At 46.2% G+C, this 27,297-nt stretch overlaps 1 protein-coding gene across 6 annotated transcripts in view; it reads right to left on the reverse strand.

The window, feature by feature from the left end:
- abca5 (ATP-binding cassette, sub-family A (ABC1), member 5) overlaps positions 1 to 27,297 on the reverse strand; it is a 49,853-nt gene that overhangs the window by 16,226 nt on the left and 6,330 nt on the right. For 5 of the 6 annotated variants that reach the window (XM_079492105.1, XM_079492106.1, XM_079492108.1 and 2 more), the window contains 18 exons: positions 24,415 to 24,604; positions 24,006 to 24,179; positions 23,297 to 23,394; positions 21,951 to 22,177; positions 20,833 to 20,974; positions 18,829 to 19,017; positions 17,886 to 18,033; positions 17,624 to 17,804; positions 16,807 to 16,865; positions 15,356 to 15,642; positions 14,252 to 14,371; positions 13,935 to 14,076; positions 13,550 to 13,640; positions 13,176 to 13,315; positions 12,303 to 12,422; positions 3,103 to 3,316; positions 2,154 to 2,326; positions 1,372 to 1,499 (listed from right to left, as the gene is read on the reverse strand). In XM_079492105.1, the coding sequence (XP_079348231.1) occupies positions 1,372 to 1,499; positions 2,154 to 2,326; positions 3,103 to 3,316; positions 12,303 to 12,422; positions 13,176 to 13,315; positions 13,550 to 13,640; positions 13,935 to 14,076; positions 14,252 to 14,371; positions 15,356 to 15,642; positions 16,807 to 16,865; positions 17,624 to 17,804; positions 17,886 to 18,033; positions 18,829 to 19,017; positions 20,833 to 20,974; positions 21,951 to 22,177; positions 23,297 to 23,394; positions 24,006 to 24,179; positions 24,415 to 24,604 (2,823 nt within the window). Of the gene's footprint in view, positions 1 to 1,371; positions 1,500 to 2,153; positions 2,327 to 3,102; positions 3,317 to 12,302; positions 12,423 to 13,175; positions 13,316 to 13,549; positions 13,641 to 13,934; positions 14,077 to 14,251; positions 14,372 to 15,355; positions 15,643 to 16,806; positions 16,866 to 17,623; positions 17,805 to 17,885; positions 18,034 to 18,828; positions 19,018 to 20,832; positions 20,975 to 21,950; positions 22,178 to 23,296; positions 23,395 to 23,705; positions 23,742 to 24,005; positions 24,180 to 24,414; positions 24,605 to 27,297 lie in introns of those variants that run through there. The other variant, XM_079492110.1, reaches the window with a different exon arrangement.

Raw genomic sequence — 27,297 nt, forward strand, 5'->3', positions numbered from 1 at the left:
AAAGTGGCCAACCACACACACACTGATACAGCCAAAGTGCCAATCATGTATTTTAGGACGCAGAGAGAATAAACGAACCAACGCTTCAGCAGACAACTGCCTTCTTCAGGGTGATCCCTGATGACAGCCAGGGGATCGCATGGCGTTTACATTCTTATAGCATCAAATAAACTGTGTCACGATTATGACATTTTACGACATAATTGTGCTTTTTGGCATTCAACATTGGAGCGTTATGAATTACAAACCTAATTTATGTTTGCCTGTTAGGCTTCTTATTAAAAAAAATCACAAGGCAGATATGGCAAATAACCTAAATATACAAAGAAATGACTGACATAATTTCATACTTAAAAACAAAAGTACAAATAGCCGATCTTACAAGCTTTGACAGACAAGCTTCGACAAAACCTCACTTCTGTTGTAAGCTTGTTGATCTGCTATTTCTGCAATGTTTTTGGAAAATGTATGAAAGGTTTTCGACACGAAAACGATTATGCAAAATTAATTGCGATGATCTCAAATAATTGCGATTATAATTTTGCAACAGGCCTATACAGTGTATCATGAATCAGAGATGAAGTGGACCTTGCTGGATCCTGTCACGTTGATCATGGCAGCGATGTGAGGATGTTAGCGGCTTCGGATGTTATCAGATGATTTAATCTCAGTCATCAGCCGTTATCAACACCATTCAATGAAGCCAATATGGACATTTCAACATACTGACGTTGTTGTCAGCCGATGTGGCGTCTAATTCTAACCCTAACCTCAGCCTAAACCGGCCACGTAAGTCCCTTAACCTCATATCAGTCTTAACCGGCCATGTAAATCAGTTTCACAATGTTTTCGCTTGGGCGGCAGAAATTTCACTTCTGCATTTCCTAGTGGCCTACTGGCGTTGGCAGTATGTAGGAGATGTCCATAATCAGTTGATGGCAGCACTGTGAGGAGCCGCTGCCATGTAGTCAGGTTATCCCATTAGACCCGACACTAGATTCTACAAGATGTCTTCTAAAATCCTGAAAAAAAAACTATGTTTCTATGTCAGTGGTTCTCAAACTATTTCATGTCAAGAACCCCCAGAATTATATGTAATTGGCCGCGGACCACAATCTCAAATTATGTTGTTCCAGGGACCCCCAATAAGCAAAGATTTGAGTTAAAAATGTTCGCTCTGAAAGAATATATATTCCAAATTTGCGCCACGTTTTCACGATTTTTCAAAAAATAGCAGACCTACAAGCTCGTAGCGCGGCACTCGGTGCCGCGCTATGAGCTTGTAGATCTGCTATTTTTCAATAGCTAAAAGTATAACATAATGCTTAGAACACCAAAAGGCGTTCCCGCCCCAAAATTATGTTATATTACCTTGCTGGATCCCGTCACGTTGAGGGCAGCGCTGTGAGGAGCCGCTGCCATGTAGTCCACCTGCTTCATCATCTCCACCAGGATGTTCTGAGACTCCAGGTTGTGGACCAGGTCAGAGATATCCGAGCCTGTCGAGAAATGACAGTTAAGGTGGTTGCACACTGGACGCGTTTTTCGGAAAACCGATGGAGAAACGCAGCTAAATTCAAGGTATAGAATCCTTACCAAGGTATTAGTCAATACAAAGGTAAAGGATTCATATTGATCATTTGCCTCCATAGCACGTCAAATGATTCTAGAAAAATATCACACCCGTGTGAACTGAGTGGTGTAAGGTCTTATATAGACTGATCAGCTGTGGTCTGACGTAATGTCTGACGTAATGAAATCACACCCGTGTGAACTGGGTGACCATAGCAACCATGCTCATTTTTTGGTACGAACAGACACGTAAACTAACAAAGCCAGTTGACCATAGCAACCATGCTCATTTTTTGGTACGAACAGACACGTAAACTAACAAAGCCAGTTGTAGGAGTGGTTTACACCACTCAAAAATCACACCCGTGTGAACTGAGTGGTGTAAGGTCTTATATAGACTGATCAACTGTGGTCTGACGTAATGAAATCACACCCGTGTGAACTGGGTGACCATAGCAACCATGCTCATTTTTTGGTACGAACAGACACGTAAACTAACAAAGCCAGTTGTAGGAGTGGTTTACACCACTCAAAAAAAGGATTGAGGGGTGGGTAGGGGGTAAACTAAATGTTAGCCTAACCTGAGGAGTTGCAAACCAGTAAGCTGGTGGAGTACTTCCTGGGCGCTCCCTGGTGGCGTTTGAGGAGGTAGACATTGGGCAGGAACTGTCTGTCCGGCGAGTGGATCTGGATGTTGCCCGTGGCCAGAGACAGGACCAGCACAGCGGCCACAAACACCACCAACAACGCCAGCCTGGGACAGAGGGACAACATTAACACACAATCATCAACATCATTTTTCGACCGCGGTCGAGATCATGGATTTCACAATGCCACGCCAGACTTCCCGGTCCTTCATTACCATCCCCAGTTCCTGCTTACTGATGCATGTGCCCCTAGCGATGGCATCAGGGAACGACAGTTTTCTACCTCTGGTCTGCTTTGAGGCAGGACTCCAGAGAAGAAGGGAAGATATAACCTCATTGTCAGCTCTGTAGCAGTGGCCGTCAAACTGTGTTCTTCTGGATTGGACTAGTGAAGAAACACGGCAACCTTCCGTAACACACAAACTTAACACACAAACACCACCAACAACACCAGCCTGGGAAAAGAGGGAGGTACGGGAAGGGGGGAGAGATTTAAGGCCACTTTCCTCTCGGTCCTGGAATATGGTGACATTATGTATATAGGTCTGCTGCTCCATCACTTTAAAGCGTCATTTAAAAGCGCCTAGATACTGTCTACCACTCTGCCTTAAGGTGGACTACTGGTGATAGTTACAGTACCCACCACTGTGCACTTTATGTGAACTCAGGTTTATTCTCTCTGGCTGAGAGGTGGGACAAACACTGCTACCTATTTCTATATAAAGCATTGCTGGTATGCTCCCTGCCTGGGTACCGAGGCCACTCACGTGTAGACGAAGGTTTTCGTCTCCCTGCGCATGTGGAGCCAGATTCAGAGTTACTCACGTGTAGACGAAGGTTTTCGTCTCCATGCGCATGTGGAGCCAGATTCAGAGTTACTCACGTGTAGACGAAGGCCTTCCTCTCCCGTCGCATGTTGAGCATGTGGAGCCAGGCCACGGTGCTGAACTGCTGCCTCCACAGCTCGTGGCCCGACGCCGCGTCCGACGCACGGCCGTCCGAGAAGGCCAACAGCCGCTGGTCCGTGTCGTCCGTGGAGATGGAGGACGCATCGCACTCCTCCTCCACCTTCTGCTCCTGGTTGAACACGCTGTAGTCTGAGACACAGACAGACAATATGAACACGCTGTAGTCTGAGACACAGACACAATATGAACACGCTGTAGTCTGAGACACAGACACAATATGAACACGCTGTAGTCTGAGACACAGACACAATATGAACACGCTGTAGTCTGAGACACAGACAGACTATATGAACACGCTGTAGTCTGAGACACAGACAGACTATATGAACACGCTGTAGTCTGAGACACAGACAGACTATATGAACACGCTGTAGTCTGAGACACAGACAATTTGAACACGCTGTAGTCTAAGACACAGACAATATGAACACGCTGTAGTCTGAGACACAGAGACAATATGAACACGCTGTAGTCTGAGACACGGAGACAATATGAACACGCTGTAGTCTGAGACACAGACAGACAATATGAACACGCTGTCGTCTGAGACACAGACAGACAATATGAACACAATATGAGAGGGATCTCTTGATTTTTTAGCTAAAACCAAGGCCTTGTTTTTTAGCTGGAGCATAGATGACAGCTCATAAGAGAGCCAACTACAGTACCAAGGGCTAGATCTGGCTTGTATTCTTTGCTCTTTAAAAGGGGCATGTAGTACATTTACAATTACAATTACATTTACTGTAGGGGGATTAAAGGGGGAACAGGAGACACATTGGATGTGCGGGTGCCGTCGGTGGTGGACGAAGGCTGTTTAGCCCACTGGCGAGGATGACCCCCCGACTGTCTAGGCACCGCCGAGTGTAGCAACTCACGGCGGACAGCGGGGGGTGACGCTCTCCGCTCAGTTGGTGAATGGACAGCTGCACCAGCCATCTCGACCTGGGTACTGATGGCAGGGTGTGAAACGGACGAGGCCAGAGTGAACAGACTGGACCTAGGTCCGGGGGATAGAGAGGAAGACTGACAATCAGGCTCCGAGGGCACCGGGAGCCTGCCACTTTGGACCAGGGGGGGGGGGGGGGGGAATTATTCATATCCAAAATGGAAAATGGATTGCTAGTGGACAGCGTAGGTGCAGGTTGGTGTGGACGGAAGGTTCGGGAACGGGACTTCCCATAGGACCGCCGACTGACCACTTTCCAGGGGACAGGAGGGACGAGGTCTTGGTCGAACGCCCAGACTGATCCATTTGTCAGCGGTATCCGGGTGCGGGAGGGTGGAGTCCAGCTCGGCGTTTCTGAAGAGCATCCATGTCGACGGGGACAGTGGCGTCCAGCTCAGCCACCACATCGGCGGTTGGGCCGACGGAGACATCCTGATCCAACGACTCAGGCTCTGGGACAGATGCGACGGTGTCGGGGCAGATCATGGAGGACAGCTCGTCGAGGATCAGTTCATCTCCCCGGACCTGGTGGAGGACGGAGACTCTTCCCTCCAGTTCCGAGATGGTCTGGGTCAGCCGAAGACATCCTACACAGACGGATGGTACGGTAGGTGGACCCATGGTATTGATGTTTGCTGCGGATAAAAAAACAGCGACAGGGGCCCATCGAACTGGGCCCACTGCGTTGAATCGCTGTTGGTTTAGCGTTGATCTTCGACCATTATAGCTGTGTGGTTAGCCTCCCGGCTGGCAAGCTGCCAAACCGACTAGCCTGTTTGATAGCTACTGCTCCCATGCAGGTAGGGAGATTGCAGAGAGTTGTAGCAAACACGCTGTACATCCGATCATTAAAACCACTTAACCGGATTAAAACACACTGCTAAAACTACCTGTAGGTAAAAGGGAGTAATACAAATCTGACTTAAAAATAGATCAAATAAGTCAAATAGTCGGACGCTACTAACCATCGTCGCACAAATCCTGGCGCATGCGCATCCACGAGGAAACCTATAAAATAAAAATCACACCCGTGTGAACTGAGTAGTGGAAATCCCCCCCTCCCTATCTCTCTCTCTCTCTCATTAGCAGGCAACAGTGCAGCACTATCTCTCTCTCTCTGTTTCTGGCACAACAGCGCCACTTTTGGTACTCATTGGTACTGGTGCTCATAGTCACACACAAACACACAAACATGAAGACACGGTTGAACACACGGTTGACACGGACATTGCTGTTCATTGATGTCACATTGATGTTTAAAAACAAACAAACATCTGGGAAATTGCATAAAAAAATATATATATATTTAAAAGGCTAATATCGCAACGCGCGGTTCCACAGTAAAATACAGACAGATGTCATGGACTGTGCTGGGGTGATCTGTGGATTATGAATCTGGGCCAACGGGTTTGTTTGTTGCTTGTTTTGTGGACTTTGTTTTCAGTTGCTGTTGGTAGACATGGCCGCCAGTTCCCACCTGATGTTGTGTGGGAGTCGAGACTGCTCCAGACCGTACTGAATAACTGCGACCTTGCACAGCGTCTTGAGACTAGGATTCAAGTCTAGGATGTACAGTTCATTGGGTGTTCCCAATAGGATGACACGAGCTCCCACCATGCAATAGCACATCTCGTACATCGTAGATGGGCCTTTCCCTTTGGTCCCAACCTTCTTCCAGGAGAAGGTCTCTGGGTTGAATTTCCACGCATCACTGGAGGTGTTGTTGTAGCCACCAACTATGTACAGCTCTCCATTGTAGACAAAGGCTGAATGTTCTTCTGGAGGAGGCTTTGCAGGAAGCGTTCTCAGCCAGCAGTTGGTCTCTGTGTCAAACACTCGGGTGATGTTGTTGTACTTGTTGTCCCACGAGTTCCACACACGCCCAACTACAAACATCTTTGTCCCAAGTATGGTGGCAGAGTGACTCCTCTGCAATGGAGTTCCTCCGGTCTTAATTAAAGACCAGAGCATCGTGGTGGTGTCCAACTTGTGCATGTCATTAGTCCATCTATTATGGTAATTATGCCATCCAGCCAGCTCGTTCCATCCTCCATAGATAAACATGACCTTCTCCAAGACACAGGCTGAGTGGTCGCACCTCCCCTCTGGAACAGTCCCAGAGGCCCTGGGTTGAAACCATCTGTGGGTGTCGACATCAAATGCATGAAGAACGTTGTGGCACGCATGATTAGAGATGTGACACCCACCCCAGAGGTAAACGACATCTATCAGAACAGCTGTGTGGTAACAATTTCCTCCACCCGTTGTCACGGAAGGCAGCATCCTCCAGCGCAATGACACTGTGTTAAAGACATGTGCACATATCCGACTCTCAAACATTTTCGTAAAGCAGTACACCTTGTATCCAACTGCTACCGCAGCAGTTATGCGCAGTTTTTGTTTTTTTTCACTCAAGTTCAGTGTCCAGCAGAACATTTCTCACACCGTATTTTAAGCCTTTCTCCGTAATAGACAAGTAGAATCCTAATTGTGTGCTCTGCTGCTTATGTTGGTTTGGTGGCACGGATGCCTCCCAAAGTCTGACAAATCCACACAGCTGATGAGTTGGGTTTGGTTAATCAGGGAACGGTTGTTGTGGTGAATTGATGGACAGTGCAGTCACGCCCCAGGCAAGTTCTGGTTCATGGCAGACGGTCGGGTTCAGCGGTGTCGGCGACTACTCTTCAGAAGTTACTTCAAGCAGAAAGAATTGTTGTTAAAATGTTGCACAATGACAGTTTGGTTTAGTCAACGTTTTATTTTAAGGGATAAATCTTTGTGATGATAACGTTGCGATGTCGTCACATGATGATGTCATTACATAGAATCACCCAATGACGTTGCTCCAACTGACTGCCGTCTGGGATTATGTCAAAATAAAGTAACTTTGAACTTTGGATACAGTAGTGTCCAGGGGTGCACTTGTACATCAAACTGCCTGACCCTACTTTAACGGACCAAGCAGTCCAGAAGGGACTTGGTCCCAGTTTTCTTCTTCTCCTTCTGCCAAAAATAGCAGTTCTGGCTGAACCGTGCGGTCGGTTTTCGCGAAACGTGGCAATAGAGAGTATGCGCGTGACATCATCATCAAACCAGGAAGTTATGCAGGAACGCCTACTGAGTGGCTAAAAACTACTTTCTGGCCTTGACAGCCCATACATCCACACAGAAAAGTCATATCTGATTGCATTAAACAACATTAAACAATGTTAAACTCACTTTGCATGTTGCTTTGCCACTCAATTTGCCACTCGATGTGCCATTCACTTTAAGCATGCGCATACTCTCTATATGGTAAAGGACTATGCCAAATGGTGGTGCTATAGCACTCAATTGAAAATGCAAACTTTGAACGCGCATAGCTCATGAACCGACTTCCCATAGGACCGCCGACTGACCACTTTCCAGGGGACAGGAGGGACGAGGTCTTGGTCGAACGCCCAGACTGATCCATTTGTCAGCGGTATCCGGGTGTGGGAGGGTGGAGTCCAGCTCGGCGTTTCTGAAGAGCATCCATGTCGACGGGGACAGTGGCGTCCAGCTCAGCCACCGCATCGGTGGCGGCGGTTGGGCCGACGGAGACATCCTGATCCCACGACTCAGGCTCTGGGACAGATGCGACGGTGTCGGGGCAGATCATGGAGGACAGCTCGTCGAGGATCAGTTCATCTCCCCGGATCTGGTGGAGGACGGAGACTCTTCCCTCCAGTTCCGAGATGGTCTGGGTCAGCCGAAGACATCCTACACAGACGGATGGTACGGTAGGTGGACCCATGGTATTGATGTTTGCTGCGGATAAAAAAACAGCGACAGGGGCCCATCGAACTGGGCCCACTGCGTTGAATCGCTGTTGGTTTAGTGTTGATCTTCGACCATTATAGCTGTGTGGTTAGCCTCCCGGCTGGCAAGCTGCCAAACCGACTAGCCTGTTTGATAGCTACTGCTCCCATGCAGGTGGGGAGATTGCAGAGAGTTGTAGCAAACGCGCTGTACATCCGATCATTAAAACAACTTAACTGGATTAAAACACACTGCTAAAACTACCTGTAGGTAAAAGGGAGTAATACAAATCTGACTTAAAAATAGATAAAATAAGTCAAATAATCGGACGCTACTAACCAGCGTCGCACAAACGCTGGCCCATGCGCATCCGCGCATCCACGAGGAAACCTATAAAATAAAGATCACACCTGTGTGAACTGAGTGGTGCAAATCCCCCCCCCCTCTATCTCTCTCTCTCATTAGCAGGCAACAGTGCAGCACTATCTCTCTCTCTCCGTTTCTGGCACAACAGCGCCACTTTTGGTACTCATTGGTACTGGTGCTCATAGTCACACACAAACACACAAACATGAACACACGGTTGAACACACGGTTGACACGGACATTGCTGTTCCTTGGAGTGGTTGCACCACTCAAAAAGGCTAATTGGGATTATTTTACATACATACAAAAAAAAGAAAAACAATAGTTTTAATAGTTTATTTACACTTTGTTAATGTTTCTTTATAATTTTATGTATGTTTAAAAACAAACAAACATCTGGGAAATTGCATAAATAAATAAGAAATCACACCCGTGTGAACTGAGTGGTGTAATATAGCCTGTCTGACGTAATGAAATCATGTCTGACGTAATGAAATCACACCCGGGTGAACAGGGTGAACATAGCAACCATGCTCATTTTTTCTGCACAGACTAGCAAAGCCACCCGGGTGAACAGGGTGAACATAGCAACCATGCTCATTTTTTCTGCACAAAAAAGCCAGTTGTAGGAGTGGTTTACACCACTCAATAATGAAATCACACCCGGGTGAACAGGGTGAACATAGCAACCATGCTCATTTTTTCTGCACAGACTAGCAAAGCCACCCGGGTGAACAGGGTGAACATAGCAACCATGCTAATTTTTTCTGCACAAAAAAGCCAGTTGTAGGAGTGGTTTACACCACTCAAAAATATATTTAATAAGCTAATATCGCAACATGCGGTTCCACAGTAAAATACAGACAGACGTCATGGACTGTGCTCGGGTGATCTGTGGATTATGAATATGGGCCAATGGGTTTGTTTGTTGCTTGTTTTGTGGACTTTGTTTTCAGTTGCTGTTGGTAGACATGGCCGCCAGTTCCCACCCGATGTTGTGTGGGAGTCCAGACTGCTCCAGACCGTACTGAATAACTGCTACCTTGCACAGCGTCTTGAGACTAGGATTCAAGTCTAGGATGTACAGTTCATTGGGTGTTCCCAATAGGATGACACGAGCTCCCACCATGCAATAGCACATCTCGTACATCGTAGATGGGTCTTTCCCTTTGGTCCCAACCTTCTTCCAGGAGAAGGTCTCTGAGGTCTCTGGGTTGAATTTCCACACATCACTGGAGGTGTTGTTGTAGCCACCAACTATGTACAGCTCTCCATTGTAGACAAAGGCTGAATGTTCTTCTTGAAGAGGCATTGCAAGAAGCGACGTCAGCCAGCAGTTGGTCTCTGTGTCAAACACTCGGGTCATGTTGTTGAACTTGTTGTCCCACGGGTTCCACACACGCCCAAATACAAACATCTTTGTCCCAATTATGGTGGCAGAGTGACTCCTCTGCAATGGAGTTCCTCCGGTGTTAATTAAAGACCAGAGCATCGTGGTGGTGTCCAACTTGTGCATGTCATTAGTCCATCTATTATGCCATCCAGCCAGCTGGTTCCATCCTCCATAGATAAACATGACCTTCTCCAAGACACAGGCTGAGTGGTCGGACCTCCCCTCTGGAACAGTCCCAGAGGCCCTGGGTTGAAACCATCTGTGGGTGTCGACATCAAATGCATGAAGAACGTTGTGGCACGCATGATTAGAGATGTGACACCCACCCCAGAGGTAAACAACATCTTCTATCAGAACAGCTGTGTGGTAAAAATGTCCTCCACCCGTTGTCACGGAAGGCAGCATCCTCCAGCGCAATGACACTGTGTTAAAGACATGTGCACACATCCGACTCCCAAACATTCTCGTAAAGCAGTACACCTTGTATCCAACTGCTACCGCAGCAGTTATGCGGTAGTAGCACAACTGGAGTCTTTCTCCACTCAAGTTCAGCGTCCAGCAGAACATTTCCCACACCGTATTTTAAGCCTTTCTCCGTAATAGACAAGTAGAGTCCTAATTGTGTGCTCTGCTGCTTATGTTGGTTTGGTGGCACAGATGCCTCCCAAAGTCTGACAAATCCACACAGCTGATGAGTTGGGTTTGGCCAATCAGGGAACGGTTGTTGTGGTGAATTGATGGACAGTGCAGTCACGCCCCAGGCAAGTTCTGGTTCATGGCAGACGGTCGGGTTCAGCGACTACTCTTCAGAAGTTACTTCAAGCAGAAAGAATTGTTTTTAAAATGTTGCACAATGACAGTTTGGTTTAGTCAACGTTTTATTTTAAGGGATAAATCTTTGTGATGATAACGTTGTGATGTCGTCACATGATGATGTCATTACGTAGAATCACCCAATGACGTTGCTCCAACTGACTGCCGTCTGGGATTATGTCAAAATAAAGTAACCTTGAACTTTGGATACAGTAGTGTCCAGGGGTGCACTTGTACATCAAACTGCCTGACCCTACTTTAACGGACCAAGCAGTCCAGAAGGGACTTGGTCCCAGTTTTCTTCTTCTCCTTCTGCCAAAAATAGCAGTTCTGGCTGAACCGTGCGGTCGGTTTTCGCGAAACGTGGCAATAGAGAGTATGCGCGTGACATCATCAAACCAGGAAGTTATGCAGGAACGCCTACTGAGTGGCTAAAACTACTTTCTGGCCTTGACAGCCCATACATCCACACAGAAAAGTCATATCTGATTGCATTAAACAATGTTAAACTCACTTTGCATGTTGCTTTGCCACTCGATTTGCCACTCGATGTGCCATTCACTTTAATTGAAAATGCAAACTTTGAACGCGCATAGCTCATGAACCGTTTGACCGTCGGCAATGAAACTTTGATGCACATATGCGTCTCCTCATGCCGAACAACTTTCGTGCTCTGGCCTTTGACCTCTGACCTTTAGAACACCCGCCATTTTGAATTATATGAAAAACTGTTAAAATCTATCTCCTCCCAGGAACTTTGATCAAAATGCACGAAAACTTCTACACGTGAACTTTGGACCTATACGGACAAAAACGTTTTTATGAGCCAATGAAAATTGCTGTTTTGTGAAAATTCTTCTTCTTCCCCTAATACATACATGCAGTGTCATATGCTTATGAAACTTTACACTATGGTAGAGAGTCATGCCAAATAGCACTGAAACCAGTCGTACTCCAATTGGCCAAAGGGGGGCGCTATAGCATTTTTTTTTAAATGAAACCTTTGAACAGGCGTAACTCATGCCTCGTTTGGCCAAAAGTCATGGCACTTGTTTCCACATGTTCCTTGACTCATGGGGAACACATCTGTCACTTTGAACAGTAAGCTCCGCCCTCAGATATTCCGCTATTTTGAGCAGTTTGAAAAATGCTTATACCTGATTTTCTGCCTGGATTTTTGAGCAATTTGCTTGAAACACTTTACACACAATCTATGGACCATTATCTGAAATGAGAAGTTTGTACGTGAACACATGAACAGCGAACACACTGTAGTAATGTCCAAAACTAGGAGACACATACTTGTTTTCAAAAACACTGGATGATTTAGCTGTTAACAATAGAACAACTGATTGTGTCTGGATAGCTCAGTTGGTAGAGCTCTTGCCTTTTGAAACAGAAGTTTGTGGGTTCAGATCCGGGCACCGCCAACTCTGTGTATGAGTCTTCAATAACCCTGCCCCTATCCCACACAATTAAAAACAATTGTCACAATTACAGGGTCTTCTTTTTCTCAAGTTCAGTCTTCCATGTTTCTATGGCTTATTCGTGCATATTGTTCTCATTGCTTATTGTCTTCCGGCTTGGTCCCGCCTTATCGCTGCTTGCAGCTATATTTATTATTATTATTTAGTCACAACTAGAGCGGTGCTTGTTGGGGCCTACTTGGAATGATGCAAGTTGGAAATGAATGCCCCACCAAGTTATAACCCTATACTGCACCATATCTCTTTGCATCTTTCTTCAGCGAACATTCCCCCCCTCCAGTTATACACGGATTGGGGATGTGTCTTGGAAGCATTGTTCTCACTCACCAGCTTGGTCTACTTCAGCCTCAGCTTCCAGACGTAGGAACACGTCCTCCAGAGTGGTCATAGAGACGCCGTAGTTGGTAATACCCAGATCTGGCCTGCAGTCCAGCTCAGAGAACAGACCTGAAGACAAGGGGACATATTAAATGTGATGACTCAATGACTTAGTACTCGATATGAGCCTGATGAGGTGAAATAATTAGTTTCAAGATGTTATGGTCACCATAAGGGTGAGGTTTAGCATAATATCAGTTATAAGGTTATGTATCTATCATATGTAAATGTTCCCTACATCGTGGGAGGGAAGCAATGATGAGCCTGTATAATCAAGTTTTTCACCCACCTTACTTGAATTGTGATGTGACAATAAAGATTGATTGATTGATGATTGACTTCCAAATGCTTTGCTGTCCTCGCCTAAACATTTTGACACTCATTGTATTATGCAACATGGCAAAATACCTCTCATCTGGCACTTACTGTAGGATTATAAAACAAATTCCAAGTTACATCTAATGCACTCATTTCTGGTCATAGTACCGTCCGCTACAGCCATACAGACCACTAAATGGTAAATGGTGCATTTATATAGCGCCTTTATCCAAGGCGCTTTACATAGATCGTGCATTACATTCACCCATTCACACACACATTCATACACCGATGGCAGCGGAAACCATGCAAGGCACCAACTAGCACATCGGGAGCAATTAGGGGTTCAGTGTCTTGCTCAAGGACACTTCGACAGTAACTCTGGGGGAGCCCGGGTTCGAACTGGCAAACCTTGCGGTTCCCATCCAGGCACTCTACCCCTGAACCACCGCCGCTGTTCATGCCACTATTACTTTGCTGTTCATGTCATTCCTGTGATCTGACCTGCAAAGGTGTCCATGCTTTCAAAAGGCAGAGTAAACGTAAGCTCTGCCTCCTGTTGCCTGGACAGATGGGCCTTGGGAACATGCTCCTTGACCAGTGATGTGACTGTGTCTGCCTCATATCCCTCTTTGACAGACATTCTAGATTCAGGAGAAGGAAGAAAGTAGTACATCAAATAGGCATGCAAACACCGTTTATTTTCATCCGATAAAGATCATAGAATTAAAACCAACCACTATATTTTGTCATATGATGAATAGTGAAAATAGCTTATTTTTGCAACACTTTCGCATATAATGACATGCCCAGAGGCCAAAACAGGGACGCCAGTTTGGAAACATCACATTTTAACAAGGTATTAATTATCTACTTGCCTGAGGTTATATCCCACGCCACACTTGGTCTTGAGATACAGGGATGAGCCAACACACTTCAGCCGACCCTGAGAGATCACAGCTTTGCGATCTAGACACAGAAATGTACCAGAGTCAGTGGTTTAAAAAGTCACTGTGTGCATAGTTGACCAAAGTCAATAATATTTGGTACAATGGGTTTTGCTGGGGGTCTGGGGGTCCTTGATGTAAAATAGTTTGAGAACCACTGGTCTCAATGGGTTGACACGAAGAGGGACATACATACATACATACATACATACCAGCCAGAATGTCAGCCTCGTCCATGTAGTGAGTGATACATACAGTACGTACCAGCCAGAATGTCAGCCTCGTCCATGTAGTGAGTGATACATACAGTACGTACCAGCCAGAATGTCAGCCTCGTCCATGTAGTGAGTGCTCAGAACGATGACCCTGCCCGCCGCCCTGCGACTCCTCAGCAGAGACCAGACCTGGTGTCTGGAGCAGGGGTCCATGCCCGCCGTGGGCTCGTCCAGGAGCAGGATCTAAGGCACAGCACACACACAGGCACGCACGCGCACACGCACGCACGCACAGACGTTAGTATTAATCTTCTTGACACACGCCAATACATTACGAGGCAACTCCATGGGACTTCTACAGCCCAACATGACTCCTACTGTATGATGCACATAGACACGGTCCGCTCCCTCCCGTTACCTTAGGATCTCCTAAAATGGCAATTCCCACAGAAAGCTTCCTCTTCTGACCTCCACTCAGGTTCTTGGCCTGAGCGTGCATGATCTTCTCCAAGTCCAGATCCTTCAGGACTTTGTTCACCTAAAAGATGGAGAAAAGAACCCACACAGTGAGCCACTGATCCATCAGGGTGAATATCCTGTGTAATGTGCTGTTAAGACCCGAGTCAGATTTTTTTTCATGTGTCTATGAGGTGACCGTACTTCATTAGACACCCTGGAGTCGTCTTTATGTGCAATGGTGTATTAACTTTGTATTTAGGGTTTCTTCCTGGAGGCTGAACCCTTGACAGTCAAACGGGCCAATGAAATAAACAGTAATATAGTGACGTCACATTATCAGCCCCTCCCATAACCCATCCCCCTTTATCATACAACTACAGCTGTGGGTGCGGCTTCAGTTCAGGTGGATCACCACCCATCACCACCCACCAGGCAAACCAGGCATACTTAATGAACTGGTGGGCGTGCCCACATAAAAACAACATTTTAACAAATACTGTACACTTTTTTATAACAATAAGACCTGATGATCATGTTTTAGGGTGGAAAAAAATCACGGCACTCCATCTTTAAAAAAAAAGAAAGAAAAAAGTCTTCTGAATCCTAACAGTTTTCTGAAAAACCTATGTTTCGATATCAGTGGTTCTCAAACTTTTTCATGTCAAGGACCCCCACAATTATATGTATTTGCCCGCCGACCCCCATCTGAAAATATTTGTTCTGGAACAAAATATTTTGAGATGGGGGGGTCTGCGGCCAAATACATTCTGGGGGTCCTTGACATGAAAACGTTTGAGAACCACTGACATACTGTAGGTTTTTCAGAAAACTGATCTAGAAGACATTTTGTAGAACCTGGTTTCAGCTCTCAATGGTTTAACCCATTCTGGACAGGAACACGTTTTGGTGTTTTAACTAAGCATTATGTTATACTTTAGCTATTGAAAAATAGCAGATAAAAAATAGCAGCTCATAGCGCGCCACTCGATCTGCTATTTTTGAAAAATCGTGAAAATGTGGCACATATCTTTTTATTAGGCCTAAACGTGTTAAGTATACAAACCTCGCCGTCGATGTCCGCCGGCAGTATCCCTTTGATGGCGGCGAATATCCTCAGGTGCTCCTGGACGGTGAGCACGTCGAAGATGATGTTGAACTGCGGGCAGACGCCCACCAGCTGCTTCATCTCCTGGCCGTCCGCCAACTCCGCCACGGGCGAGCCGTAGATGGTGGCCGAGCCGTCGCTGGGCGGGCAGATGCCGCACAGGATGTTCATCAGGGTGGACTTGCCGGCGCCGCTGTGGCCCAGCAGCGCCGTGATCTGGCCCTCGTAGATGTCAAAGGTCAGGCCTGAGAGGGCAACGGGTGGGTCCGTCAGAGAGGGGAACGAACGGGAGGACTGGCGTCAGAGGGGAGGATGCTTCTCTCTCTCTAGATCAGTGGTTCTCAAACTTTCTCATGTCAAGGACCCCCAAATAGACACTAATTAGCCCGCAGACCCCCCCATTTGAACATATATGCCAGGGACCCCCATGAGAGAAGATGTTTACGGCTCTAGCAGTGATTCTCAACCCATATAATTTCAAGGCCCCCCAGTTTTGCATATTAGTCTACAGGCCCCCATCTAATGGCATTTCTATCTCTGGGACCCCAATTGATATATTGTAAAATCAATGTAACTATGAGAGTGTACAAAATGGAACCAAATGGACCTGTTAGGGTCCATTTGGTTTCACTTGTACACTCTCAGAGTTACAGACCCATAAGGGTCACTCAACTGCATTCACCTGGCCTTCTTGTCATATCAAGTATAATGTGACAGACTCGATGAGTGCAATCAAAGGCTCTAAGGAAAGTGCAGAATGACTCGGACTCTGTGGAAGGTATCCGCCAATCAAGTAAATGTACCGTGGTCTGTAGTCCATATATGGACAGGTCACAGAATGGTCATCATGCTGTGGTTGACTGTTTGGTACATTGGGGGAGACAGCCAACCAATCAGCACCCATTATGGCTGCCTCACTTGAAACAGTACTGTACTCACATGATACACTGACCAAATTAACTACTGACTGATTATAAGTTAATGACTGAAAAGTATGAGGGAAACATTTTATCTCTTTGTCATAAACAATACTAGCATTTTAACTTGGTGGCGTCTCTCGTGGCTCAAGTTCGCTTGAGACGACGCCCCTCCGTCACGGTGTAAAACTATAGGGCGAAAGTCCCTCCCTTCGTGGGAAAGTCCCTCCCTTCGTGGGGGAGAAAACTGTGTAACTACTGGCTACATCCCAGGGAGGTTCTAGGCCACAGAGTGACACATCTCCACGCTTGGCTCTAAGATCAATAAGGAGCTGGGCTGATAAACAAAAGTGCAACTCTATCTACTGCATGAACTCGATTGAGGTGTCCTCCTCTAAGAACTCATTGATTCGTTGTTATAATCACCGCTTATGTGCAATTTGAGAAAGCACTACCTGAACTGAACAACCATTCAATAGAACGAGGCCTCACCTCTCAGAGCCTCCACCGTGATGTCTTTCTCTTTGTAGACCTTACGGATGTTGTTGATGCTGACGGTGGGGGACAGGGAGAGTAAGCAACAACAGGGTCAGCGTTAAAAAAAGCTATGGCTGCAGACAGAGCTTCTGCTGGTCAAGGAGGCCAATGTAATGAAAGAGTAAATGAAACTCTGGCTGCAGACAGAGCTTCTGCTGGTCAAGGCTAATGTAATGAAAGAGTAAATGAAACTCTGGCTGCAGACAGAGCTTCTGCTGGTCAAGGCTAATGTAATGAAAGAGTTAAAGAAACTCTGGCTGCAGACAGAGCTTCTGCTGGTCAAGGCTAATGTAATGAAAGAGTTAATGAAACTCTGGCTGCAGACAGAGCTTCTGCTGGTCAAGGCTAATGTAATGAAAGAGTTAATGAAACTCTGGCTGCAGACAGAGCTTCTGCTGGTCAAGGAGGCTAATGTGATGTGATGTGATGAGTGGAACTGGACTGGGCTGTACTACTATCAGGTTGACACTTGACACTTTAACGCATATGTGTAACCTTAGCTTTTAACCACTTTAACCACTATTTCATACTTTAGCTGTTGATAAATAGCAGATATACAAGCTCATAGCTCGGCACAGAGTGCCACGCTATGAGCTTGTGGATCTGCTATTTTTGAAAAATCGTGAAAACGTGTGCTAATCTTTGAACAAATATTCTTTCACAGCAAACGTTTTTAACTCATATTTGCATCTAGGGTGTCCCTGGAACAAAATATTGTCAGATTAAAACTCTGGACTAGAGTCATTTGTCATGTGTAAAAGCAGGTATTCACCGGATAGCTTCTTTCCCTCTGAACTCTGGCGAGATGGGCTCGACAGACTCGTCTCCTAACGGGGTAGTGCCGTTCATCTCTGCGTCGTACACCGAGCTTACTTCCACGTAGCGCTTACTGCGTTTGGACCAATAGGACGGCTTCAGGAAGTACAGCGGAGACCGCCTCAGCCCAAACTCACCTGAAGAGTGAAAAAATATTTTTAAATGTGATTCTAAATACATTTCAATGGCTGTATGAAAGCTTGTGCGTGCGTGCGTACCCGGCAGCACCTGGTCCAGGTACACAGCCAGCAGCAGGTACAGAACACAGTCCAACACCAACATGAGCATAGGGACGTAGAGGGGATGAGGTCCGTTGGTCAGGCTGGAGAACACAGCGCCATCTCCCTGCGCCTCCAGGTACACCACCTAATGACCACACACACACACACACACACACACACACACACACACACACACACACACACACACACACACACACACACACACACACACACACACACACACACACACACACACACACACACACACACACACACACACACACACACACACACACACACACACACACACACACACACACACACACACACACACACACACACAGAGAGAGAGAGCTATGAACAAACACCATGGTTCAAGAAGGGGGTAGAGTAGCCGGTAGAGCAGCCGGATGGGAACCGTGAGGTTCCCGGTTCGATCCCGGGCTCCCCCGGAGTTAGTGTCGAAGTGTCCTTGAGCAAAGACGCTGAACCCCTGATTGCTCCTGATGTGCAGATTGGTGCCTTGCATGGTTTCCTCCGCCATTAGTGTATGGATGTGTGTGTGAATGGGTGAATGCAATGTTGTACAATCTATATAAATGCACCATTTACCAAGAAGAGAGGTAAAGGCTGTTTGCAAGGGGTACAAACAAGGGACACACGTTAAATACTGACAAAGATCCTCCTGAATAAACAGTAACACGTGCCTGGATTTGAATGCCTGCTGAATAAAAACATCTTCAAGGCCACAGCAAGGCAAACAGTAAAACATTGTGGGCTGTATTTTGTCTTAAGTACCAGGTCTTATTACTTAACTTAAGACCTGGAGGCGTGATCAATGCCATTTGCCTGGTACTTAAGACACACAAAATACAGCCCTGTGTGTTTGTTATTTCTAACGCACAGTGTGTGTGCGTGCGATCCGTGCGTGTGTGCGTACCTGGGCGATGCCGATGGAGAAGGCGCTGGGAGACAGCAGGCAGAGCAGCCAGACGGCAGGTTGTGGGAAGTCTCTCATCAGCACGGTGAACAGAGACAGACATCCAAACACCACCGTCAACATGGAGCCCACCGTGCTGGCAAACTTTGGCTTCTTAAACAGAGGCGTCAGCATGAAGGAGAAGAAGATCTGTGGACCGAGAGAGCATAGATAACCAAAGACACTTTAATATAGATTATACATATAGACTTATGCTATGTTAACATCACCTTTTAAAATAGTTCAAATAGCCGCACTCTAATTGATAAATTAGCACATATAAATTAGATTCCACATAGGCCAGGGCACTTCAAACCTGGCCTGTGGTATTGGCATATCAAATGTAGTCCGAGGGCTGCATAGTACTGGCCTTGCACTCCAAGGGCAGTATTATGTGTGTCTTAAGTACCAGGTCTTATGACTTAACTTAAGACCTGGAGGCGTGGTCAATGCCATTTGGCTATTCTGGGTGGCCAAATGGCAAGTTAAGTAATAAGACCTGGTACTTAAGACACGCATAATACTGCCCCAAGAGTGTACAAATTTGGTCAAATCCTCCCAGGTCCAAATGGTTTCTCAGGTAAATAAAAAAGGCCAATGTTCAACCTAAATAAAATATCCCATTGTTCTGATTTCTGAAGTGAGGAGATCAGTGATATAGTTTGTCAAAAATACTAGTATAATAATATTGTGGATTAAATGTATTTCTCCACAAAATGCTGATGTAGTGAAATGTGTGAAACTACGCGTCTCACATCACTGAGCGTACGGAATGTGCGCTAGTACTGATCGTTGGTATTGATCTCCTCACACATCTCAGCGACGCTATTGAGGCTTTCCTTCAATCCCGAGGATTGTATTGTGAATCAAGTTCCATCAACTCATTGAACTTTCTGCTACAAAACCCCATCTGATTAGAATAATCTTCGCTCGCTTCGTCACTTTAGGACATCCATACATTCACACCTTGACTCATCAGGTACAGGCTTTAGTCCCGACATACTATTGGTCCTACAGTCATTATACCGACAACCTACCTCAAACCCTAACCTAACCATATAATATAATATATAATAACCGCAAGCACGGGAGCAGCGCATGTTCGACCGCATGTCCGACCGTTGTTTCCGCATGTCGGACATTTTGTGTGTCAGATCTGCGTGTGCTCACCTTGTTGGACTCCTTGTTTATGCTTCTAAACTGACAGTAGCAGTTATGACACACTTATGTATTTGTCTCTTTCCTCTGTTGTTTAACAGCTGATGATGTGGTGGCTGGTGGGGTGGCTGGAAGAGGGTGAGCAAGCTATCTGTGTATATGTACACAATACCCATGTATGTATCTGTATCTGTGTACTGTATGTTTCTATGTATCTTGATTCTTGTTCATGTTTTATGGGTCCCCCTTGAAAATGACATGCTGGAGGCCACGGTGGCACAGTCGGTAGTGCTGTCGCCTCACAGCTAGAAGGTTCAATTCCCGCTGGGGACGCTGTGGGAGTGTTTCCTCCTCCGTGTCATCAGTGCCCATACCCGAGGTGGGGTTGGCGAAAGGGCCTTTCTGTGTGGAGTTTGCATGTTCTCCCTGTGTCCCCTAGGGTGGGTACCCTCACAAAAACATGCAGTAATCCTGGTCTCTAAAACCCCCTGGCCAGCCGGGGCGTCTGATGGAGGGGAAAGGAAGTGGTCGGAATAACGAGTTCCTTCCACGCGCTACGTCCGGCCAGGGAAATTCCCCCTGTCAGGTGAAAAGAAGCAGCTTGGACTCCTCATGCATAGAAGGAGGCATGAGGTCAGTCCGCTGCCCCCCCCCAGGTTGGCAGAGGAAGTGTAGCGCCCAGGATTACATAAGATAATTGGCACTGGGTGAAAAAAACTGTGTTGCAAAATCGTGGGATAAAAATTATTTAAAAAAATGACATGCTGCGCCTCAAGGGGCTATCCCTTAATTAAAAGATATACTCACAGAGGAGATACCATAGAGAAAGATCAGGAAAAAGATGACGAAGAAGTCACTGTTGGGGAAGAGGGCGGTGTAGGTGGCTATGATGGACATCAGGAAGGCCATGGTGGTCACCAAGGCAGCATACAGCAGTCCCCATGACAACCTGTTTGGAGCACGCACGCACGCACCAATTAGAGGCACCTAAAATCATGTAATCCTCACACTTTTTGGACATAAAAGTAGGGCTGTCACGATTACAAATTTGATTACAGATTATCGTCACGCAAATAATTGCGATTAATGATTGAATTGTGTTTTTTTGCGTTGAACATTGGAACGTGACAATTAGTATTCTAGCCTTCGTAATCACAAATTGCACAGTGCAGATATGACAATTAAAGGAGCATTCAGTGATTTGGGTGATTTGGAAAAAAACCCGGTCCACCCGGTAACAAGATGTGCACATGCACACGCTCTACAGTGGGGGAAGTACAACAGACCAACCGCACGTGCACCAATGCCCGCCCCACTCGATCATGATTGGAAGAAGGCCCCTCTCATCCTGATTGGATGAAGGCTTTGCCACCCAAAGCCCAAACCGAAACTAGGGTTTTTTGACCCCAGGCGCTCACTGGGGACAGGGAGGAACTCCTTATATCGTCAGCACACTTTATAGTAGGGAGGATTATCCAAAAAATAAGTGATATTTGAATTAAGTGAAATCACTGAATATACCTTTAACTTAAATATACAAAGAAATAGCTGACACGGGGCACGGTGGCACAGTCGGTAGTGCTGTCGCCTCACAGCTAGAAGGTCAAGTGAAAAGAAGCAGCTTGGACTACTCATGCATAGAAGGAAGCATGAGGTCAGTCTGCTGCCCCCCCCAGATTGGCAGAGGAAGTGTAGCACCCAGGATTACATTAGATAATTGACACTGGGTGCAAAATCGTGGGATAAAAAATCTTAAAAAAGGAAAATAGCTGACACATTTAATCATTTTTCATGTTTTTCCATAAAATCCCGATGAGCAGATTGGTGCCTTGCATGGATTCCTCAGCCATCGGTGTATGCTTGTGTGTGTGAATAAAGTGAATGTAATGCAAAAAAGCGCTATATAAATGCACCCTTTTATTTACCAGAAGGAGGTGTCGTAGAGGCCCATCATGCTCATGGTGTCCTTGAGGCGGTGCTCCTTCTCGGCCGCCACGTTGACGATGAGGAAGGTGACGAAGGGCGTGAAGGCCAGGACCAGGTAGATGGAGATGAGGGCGTGGGGGAACTTCTGCACCTCCACGGAGCCCGGCTGGCCCATCATCACCACACGCAGGTCCATCTCGCTACGCACCGAACGCCTGGTCTGCATCTACACACACACACACACACACACACACACACACACACACACACACACACACACACACACACACACACACACACACACACACACACACACACACACACACACACACACACACACACACACACACACACACACACACACACACACACACACACACACACACACACACACACACACACACACACACACACACACACACACACACACACACACACACACGTATGTTCAGGATGGGCTCTGTTCACCCCCAAAATGCCTTTTTACAGGTGGCTCGAAAAGCCAGCTGTCAACAAACACCCAGAGGACTAGTGGCGATGTAGTGGTGGCGAGATATGCGTGATTGGCTGGCCTCTAAGTAGGGATGTCCCGATCACGTTTTTTGCTCCCGATCCGATTACTTGATCTAATCTGTCGATTCAGATTTTTCCCGACCCGATATTTATATCCAATGTACAATATCCAAAATCACAGACAATATCCAGTCTAATATCATGATATGGATATAATATTGATACTAGGGATGTCCCAATAAAAATGAACACTATTTTGACTGATCTGTATGACTGATCTGTATGGTAGATTATGTTAAAATACAATTTAAATAGCACATCTGCAGTGGTTGGAGGTGGTCTCCGACCGTACACTTCCATTGAGCGATGTGGACCCTGTGGTCAGCAAGGACCACTACAAGTGGTATTGCCTGAAGCCCAAAGCATGTTCGAAAGTTTGAATGCTGGTGGGAAGTACATATATCTTGCGTATTGCGGTTTCTAAGATCCCCAAACATGACCATACATTTGACCATAAGTTATACACCATTTGGGCTATACACAATTTCTGTGTGACCTTAACCCATTTTGAGCGGGAACCCCTTTTGGTGGTTAAATACATTATATTATAATTTAGCTATTGAAAAATAGCAGATCTACAAGCTCATAGCGCGCCACTCGGTCTGCTATTTTTGAAAAATCGTTAAAATGTGCCTCAAATCTTTTAGAAAATTGGCATGATTTAGAAAACTTTTTTTTTAAAATTTCGACGTCAGGCCTGAATGGGTTAAATAACAGGTGCAGGGAGACACCCGGACAGCAGGATCCGGCTGTCGTTTAGCCCCATCATTACCTGGATGATGGCCGCGTCGATAAGAGACTGCAGGCGGATGAAGCCAGAGTACCAGTAATTGGCTGCTCTGCAGTTCACTGAGCTGGCAAAGCAGTTGGCTGAGGGGGAGAAAACACAGTGACCACTTCTATTACACTTCTGTTGTACCTTGTCTCAACATTGCCTTACTTTAGTAACAAACCCTCAAAACGTACAAACAGTTGTTAGTACGTTTCTGTAATAATAATAACCCCGGTTCTCAATCCGTTGTTCTGAAAAATGAAACGCCATTATCACGTGGGCCTAGAAATGAGCGGTAAAATGAACAATGAAGAGGGCACTAAAACGACAATACAATCCACCGTTATACCGATGGATTTGGTGTTGTCGCTGGGCAGGGGCAGCTGGTTGTAGGGGAAGGAAGCCTTACCGATAGACTCCGTGTAGTCGCTGGGCAGGGGCAGCTGGTTGTAGGGGAAGGAAGCCTTACCGATAGACTCCGTGTAGTCGCTGGGCAGGGGCAGCTGGTTGTAGGGGAAGGAAGCCTTACCGATTGACTCTGTGTAGTCACTGGGCAGGGGCAGCTGGTTGTAGGGGAAGGAAGCCTTACCGATAGACTCCGTGTAGTTGCTGGGCAGGGGCAGCTGGTTGTAGGGGAAGGAAGCCTTACCGATAGACTCCGTGTAGTCGCTGGGCAGGGGCAGCTGGTTGTAGGGGAAGGAAGCCTTACCGATAGACTCCGTGTAGTCGCTGGGCAGGGGCAGCTGGTTGTAGGGGAAGCGCAGCCGGTAGGACGTGGCGGACGCGTCTAGGAAGACCACCCCCACGTAGCCCGACGGCTCGTACAGGCTGGCGTTCTCCAGGTCCTCCTCGCTGGAGAACATCTCCAGACGGTCTGTCATGTCTGGAGAAACACACAGAGGACGGCATGAGTACACTGGAGGACACAGTCTCCACTCTTATCGCCCGTCTGATTTGCATATGGTAGTTTCCTTTCATCTCCGCTGTGAGCTTGCACATCTGTCTATTTTTGAACAATCTTGAAAGTGTGAGAACTACTGATTTTGATTTTGTCGTAGAATCGACCACAGGTCTTTAATGCTGGGCCCACGACGAACGACGTTATGGTTGCTACTCACGCATCTCCTGGGCCACCTCCTCCATGATGTGGCTGGTGACGTTGGTGATGGGCGTGTAGCCCAGGCCTTTGAGGAAGTGGTAGTCGTCCCGCTCCAGCTCCATGGTGCTGATGCCTCCGTAGTACACGTGAGGGTTCAGCGTGCTGATGAGGATCAGCAGGCCCAGCAGCAGCAGCGGCAGGATCAGTTCCTGGAGGACACACCACGGGAGGGAGACATCGAGGGCTGGTCACCGTTACACACGATTAATTGTCACACAAAGAATTCAGTTTTTGGCATTGAACAATGGAACATATTGATAAGGAATACATTTCTGTTTGCCTGGTAATCAGAAACTTAAGTAATCGCTGCTTCTTCGCCTGGAAAGGACCCAGCTTAGGTGGTTCGGGCATCTGGTTAGGATGCCTCTCGAGCGTCTCCCTAGGGAGAACCTCGATGCACGTCGCACTGGGAGGAGACCCCGGGGCAGACCAAGGTGCAGTTGGAGGGATTACATCGACTCACTGGCCTTGGGAACGCCTCGGGATCCCCCAGGAGGAAGTTACTAATATTGCTCTGGAGAAGGAAGTCTGGAGCTCTCCCCCAGCGACCCGACTACGGGTCGCGGTTGAAGATGGATGGATGGATGGATGGATGGATGGATGGAAATCAGAAAATGACGAGGCAGATATGACAAATAACGGAAATACGCAAAGAAATTACTGACATATTCATTATTTTTGTACTAAAATAAAAAAGGTAAAACAATATAGTGCAAATGCCTCATATTCAGAGTGTTGCAGCACGCTGTGAGCTTGCAGATCTTTTCCGAATGTTGGCCTCCCAGAATAGGGATGATTAGGATTTATGGGGTTAATTTTGCTGTGTGAAGTGGTTTAGTTTTTCTTCCCGAGGTTCCGTACTGAACAATAAAATCAAGTTAAGTCCTCCTCGGTACTTCCCTAAAACCACAAATTAATTCCCTTTTCATCTAAGACAGAGATGTAGCTTTGGCTCTTGGGAAGCAGCCAAGAAGGCCTGACTGTTTTAGATTCACTGCATAATATGCTGCCTTTAGTTTATCTGGTGTGCTACCACACAGAGCCTGAAAGGATTCCTGTGAATGTCTATGCCATTCTACAATATAAACCATGTGGCCCAATGTTGGCCTTGCTGAAGGACTTCCAACACAGCTGTCACCACCATTAAATCCCATGATAAATGACAGCCACGTGCAGTCGCAGACACACAGCAGCCAACCAGTGCCTTCCCTTCGTAGGAGAAAGTGCCCTTTGTCATACAAGATCTCTCTCGTATTGGATTCGTCGATGATGTCGGGTGGAAACCTCATAGTTTTTAATTTGAATCCTGACATTTTCAGAAAAACTAGCAGAGGAAAATGCATTGCTTGTAGATCGGCTATTTTTGCTACTTTTGTGCGACACTGTAGAGCAGGGGTGCCCAGACCTTTTTGACTTGAGAGCTACTTTCAAAATGACCAGCTCAACACGATCTACCCACCGAAAAAATATTATCCCATTGCTGAAAATAGTTCAAAAATGTACCTGAGGGGGAATAGCGGCCCTGGCGTTACATAATATGACAAATACACTTGGAATGGGAAATAAAGGGGGTTGATGCAATTGTTTTTGGCGCAAAGTATTCCATTGTAGGTTAACAAGCAATTATTTTATTAATCAAGTCACCTTAATTCAAGTGTCGGATGCCAAATTATTATTTTATTTATTATGTTTTAAGGACATGTGATCTACCTGCACAGCCTTTGTGATCTACTACCTTTTGGGCAACCCTGCTGTAGAGTGACGAAGTAGGGTATTCATTTAGAAATAAAAGAAAGTATGACGTGTCTGCCCGACAGCAACGATATACATCTCTTCTGCCAAATGCTCTCTGGCCTGTATAGAAAACACAGTCATTTTGTTTTCTCCTCCCGATACAGTCAAATCTAGTTTGAGCAAGAAACAAGGACACTGCTGTGCTCAACTCTAAAGAAAGCAAACTAAAGTCATCAGCACTTGAAAATAATTACCCTATGTCACATTTAATAATGCAGAAGGAAACGGATGCGTTTCCTCAGCGTTTCTGAGACATAATATTTCTGTCAGGCAGAAATCTTTTTTGGGTTCCGATACCCAGGCAGACGACCTCTATCTCTACCTACTAGGTACACTATAAATTCTTGAGGGAGTTCCAGGTGGACCCCAGCTAAAGGATGGAGAGTTGGTAACAAAATGGACCCTTATAGATCTTTTAACTCTTGAGTCTGTAAAATCAAACCATTTGGTTTCATTTCACGCTCTCAGAGTAAAATTATTGTTAAACATCTGCATTACTTCAGAATGATTTACACAATTGTAGAAGAATTGTCATTTGGTCACGTTTGCCTGTTATCTCTCCTATGGTACCAACATCTATACAGCATGGGATTATGGACAAAGTCTTATCCAAAGGCAACAAAATATTCAACATTTTGGGTCTGAGAGGCTAAACCCCATCGGGGTGGTCTGTAGCTCAAATGCGGAATGAATAATGGACCTTGATATGAAAAGGGTTGAAAACCACGGCTATAAATGCATTGTATACAAAAAGCATCCCGAGAGGACTAAATAACACAAAAAAGCACAGGTCTTAGGCTCTTAAGAGATTTAGGTCAAGGCAGGGATGAGTCATACACTCATGATGAACAGACCCAAAACTGCATCTGGTAAACACTTTGTTAGCCTGCCCAGACAAATCAATAGCTTTACTGTCAACGCTGTTGACAGTGCTGTGGAGTCAGGTCTGGCACCGAAGAGCATGTGACATGATTCATCTGACTCCCACCTAACAACTTCTGGAAGGATGAAATGCATCAGGGTCAAGACTTCTGATGACAAACTGCCA

The sequence above is a fragment of the Electrona antarctica genome (assembly GCF_951216825.1).
Source record: "Electrona antarctica genome assembly, chromosome: 22".
NCBI lineage: Eukaryota > Metazoa > Chordata > Actinopteri > Myctophiformes > Myctophidae > Electrona > Electrona antarctica.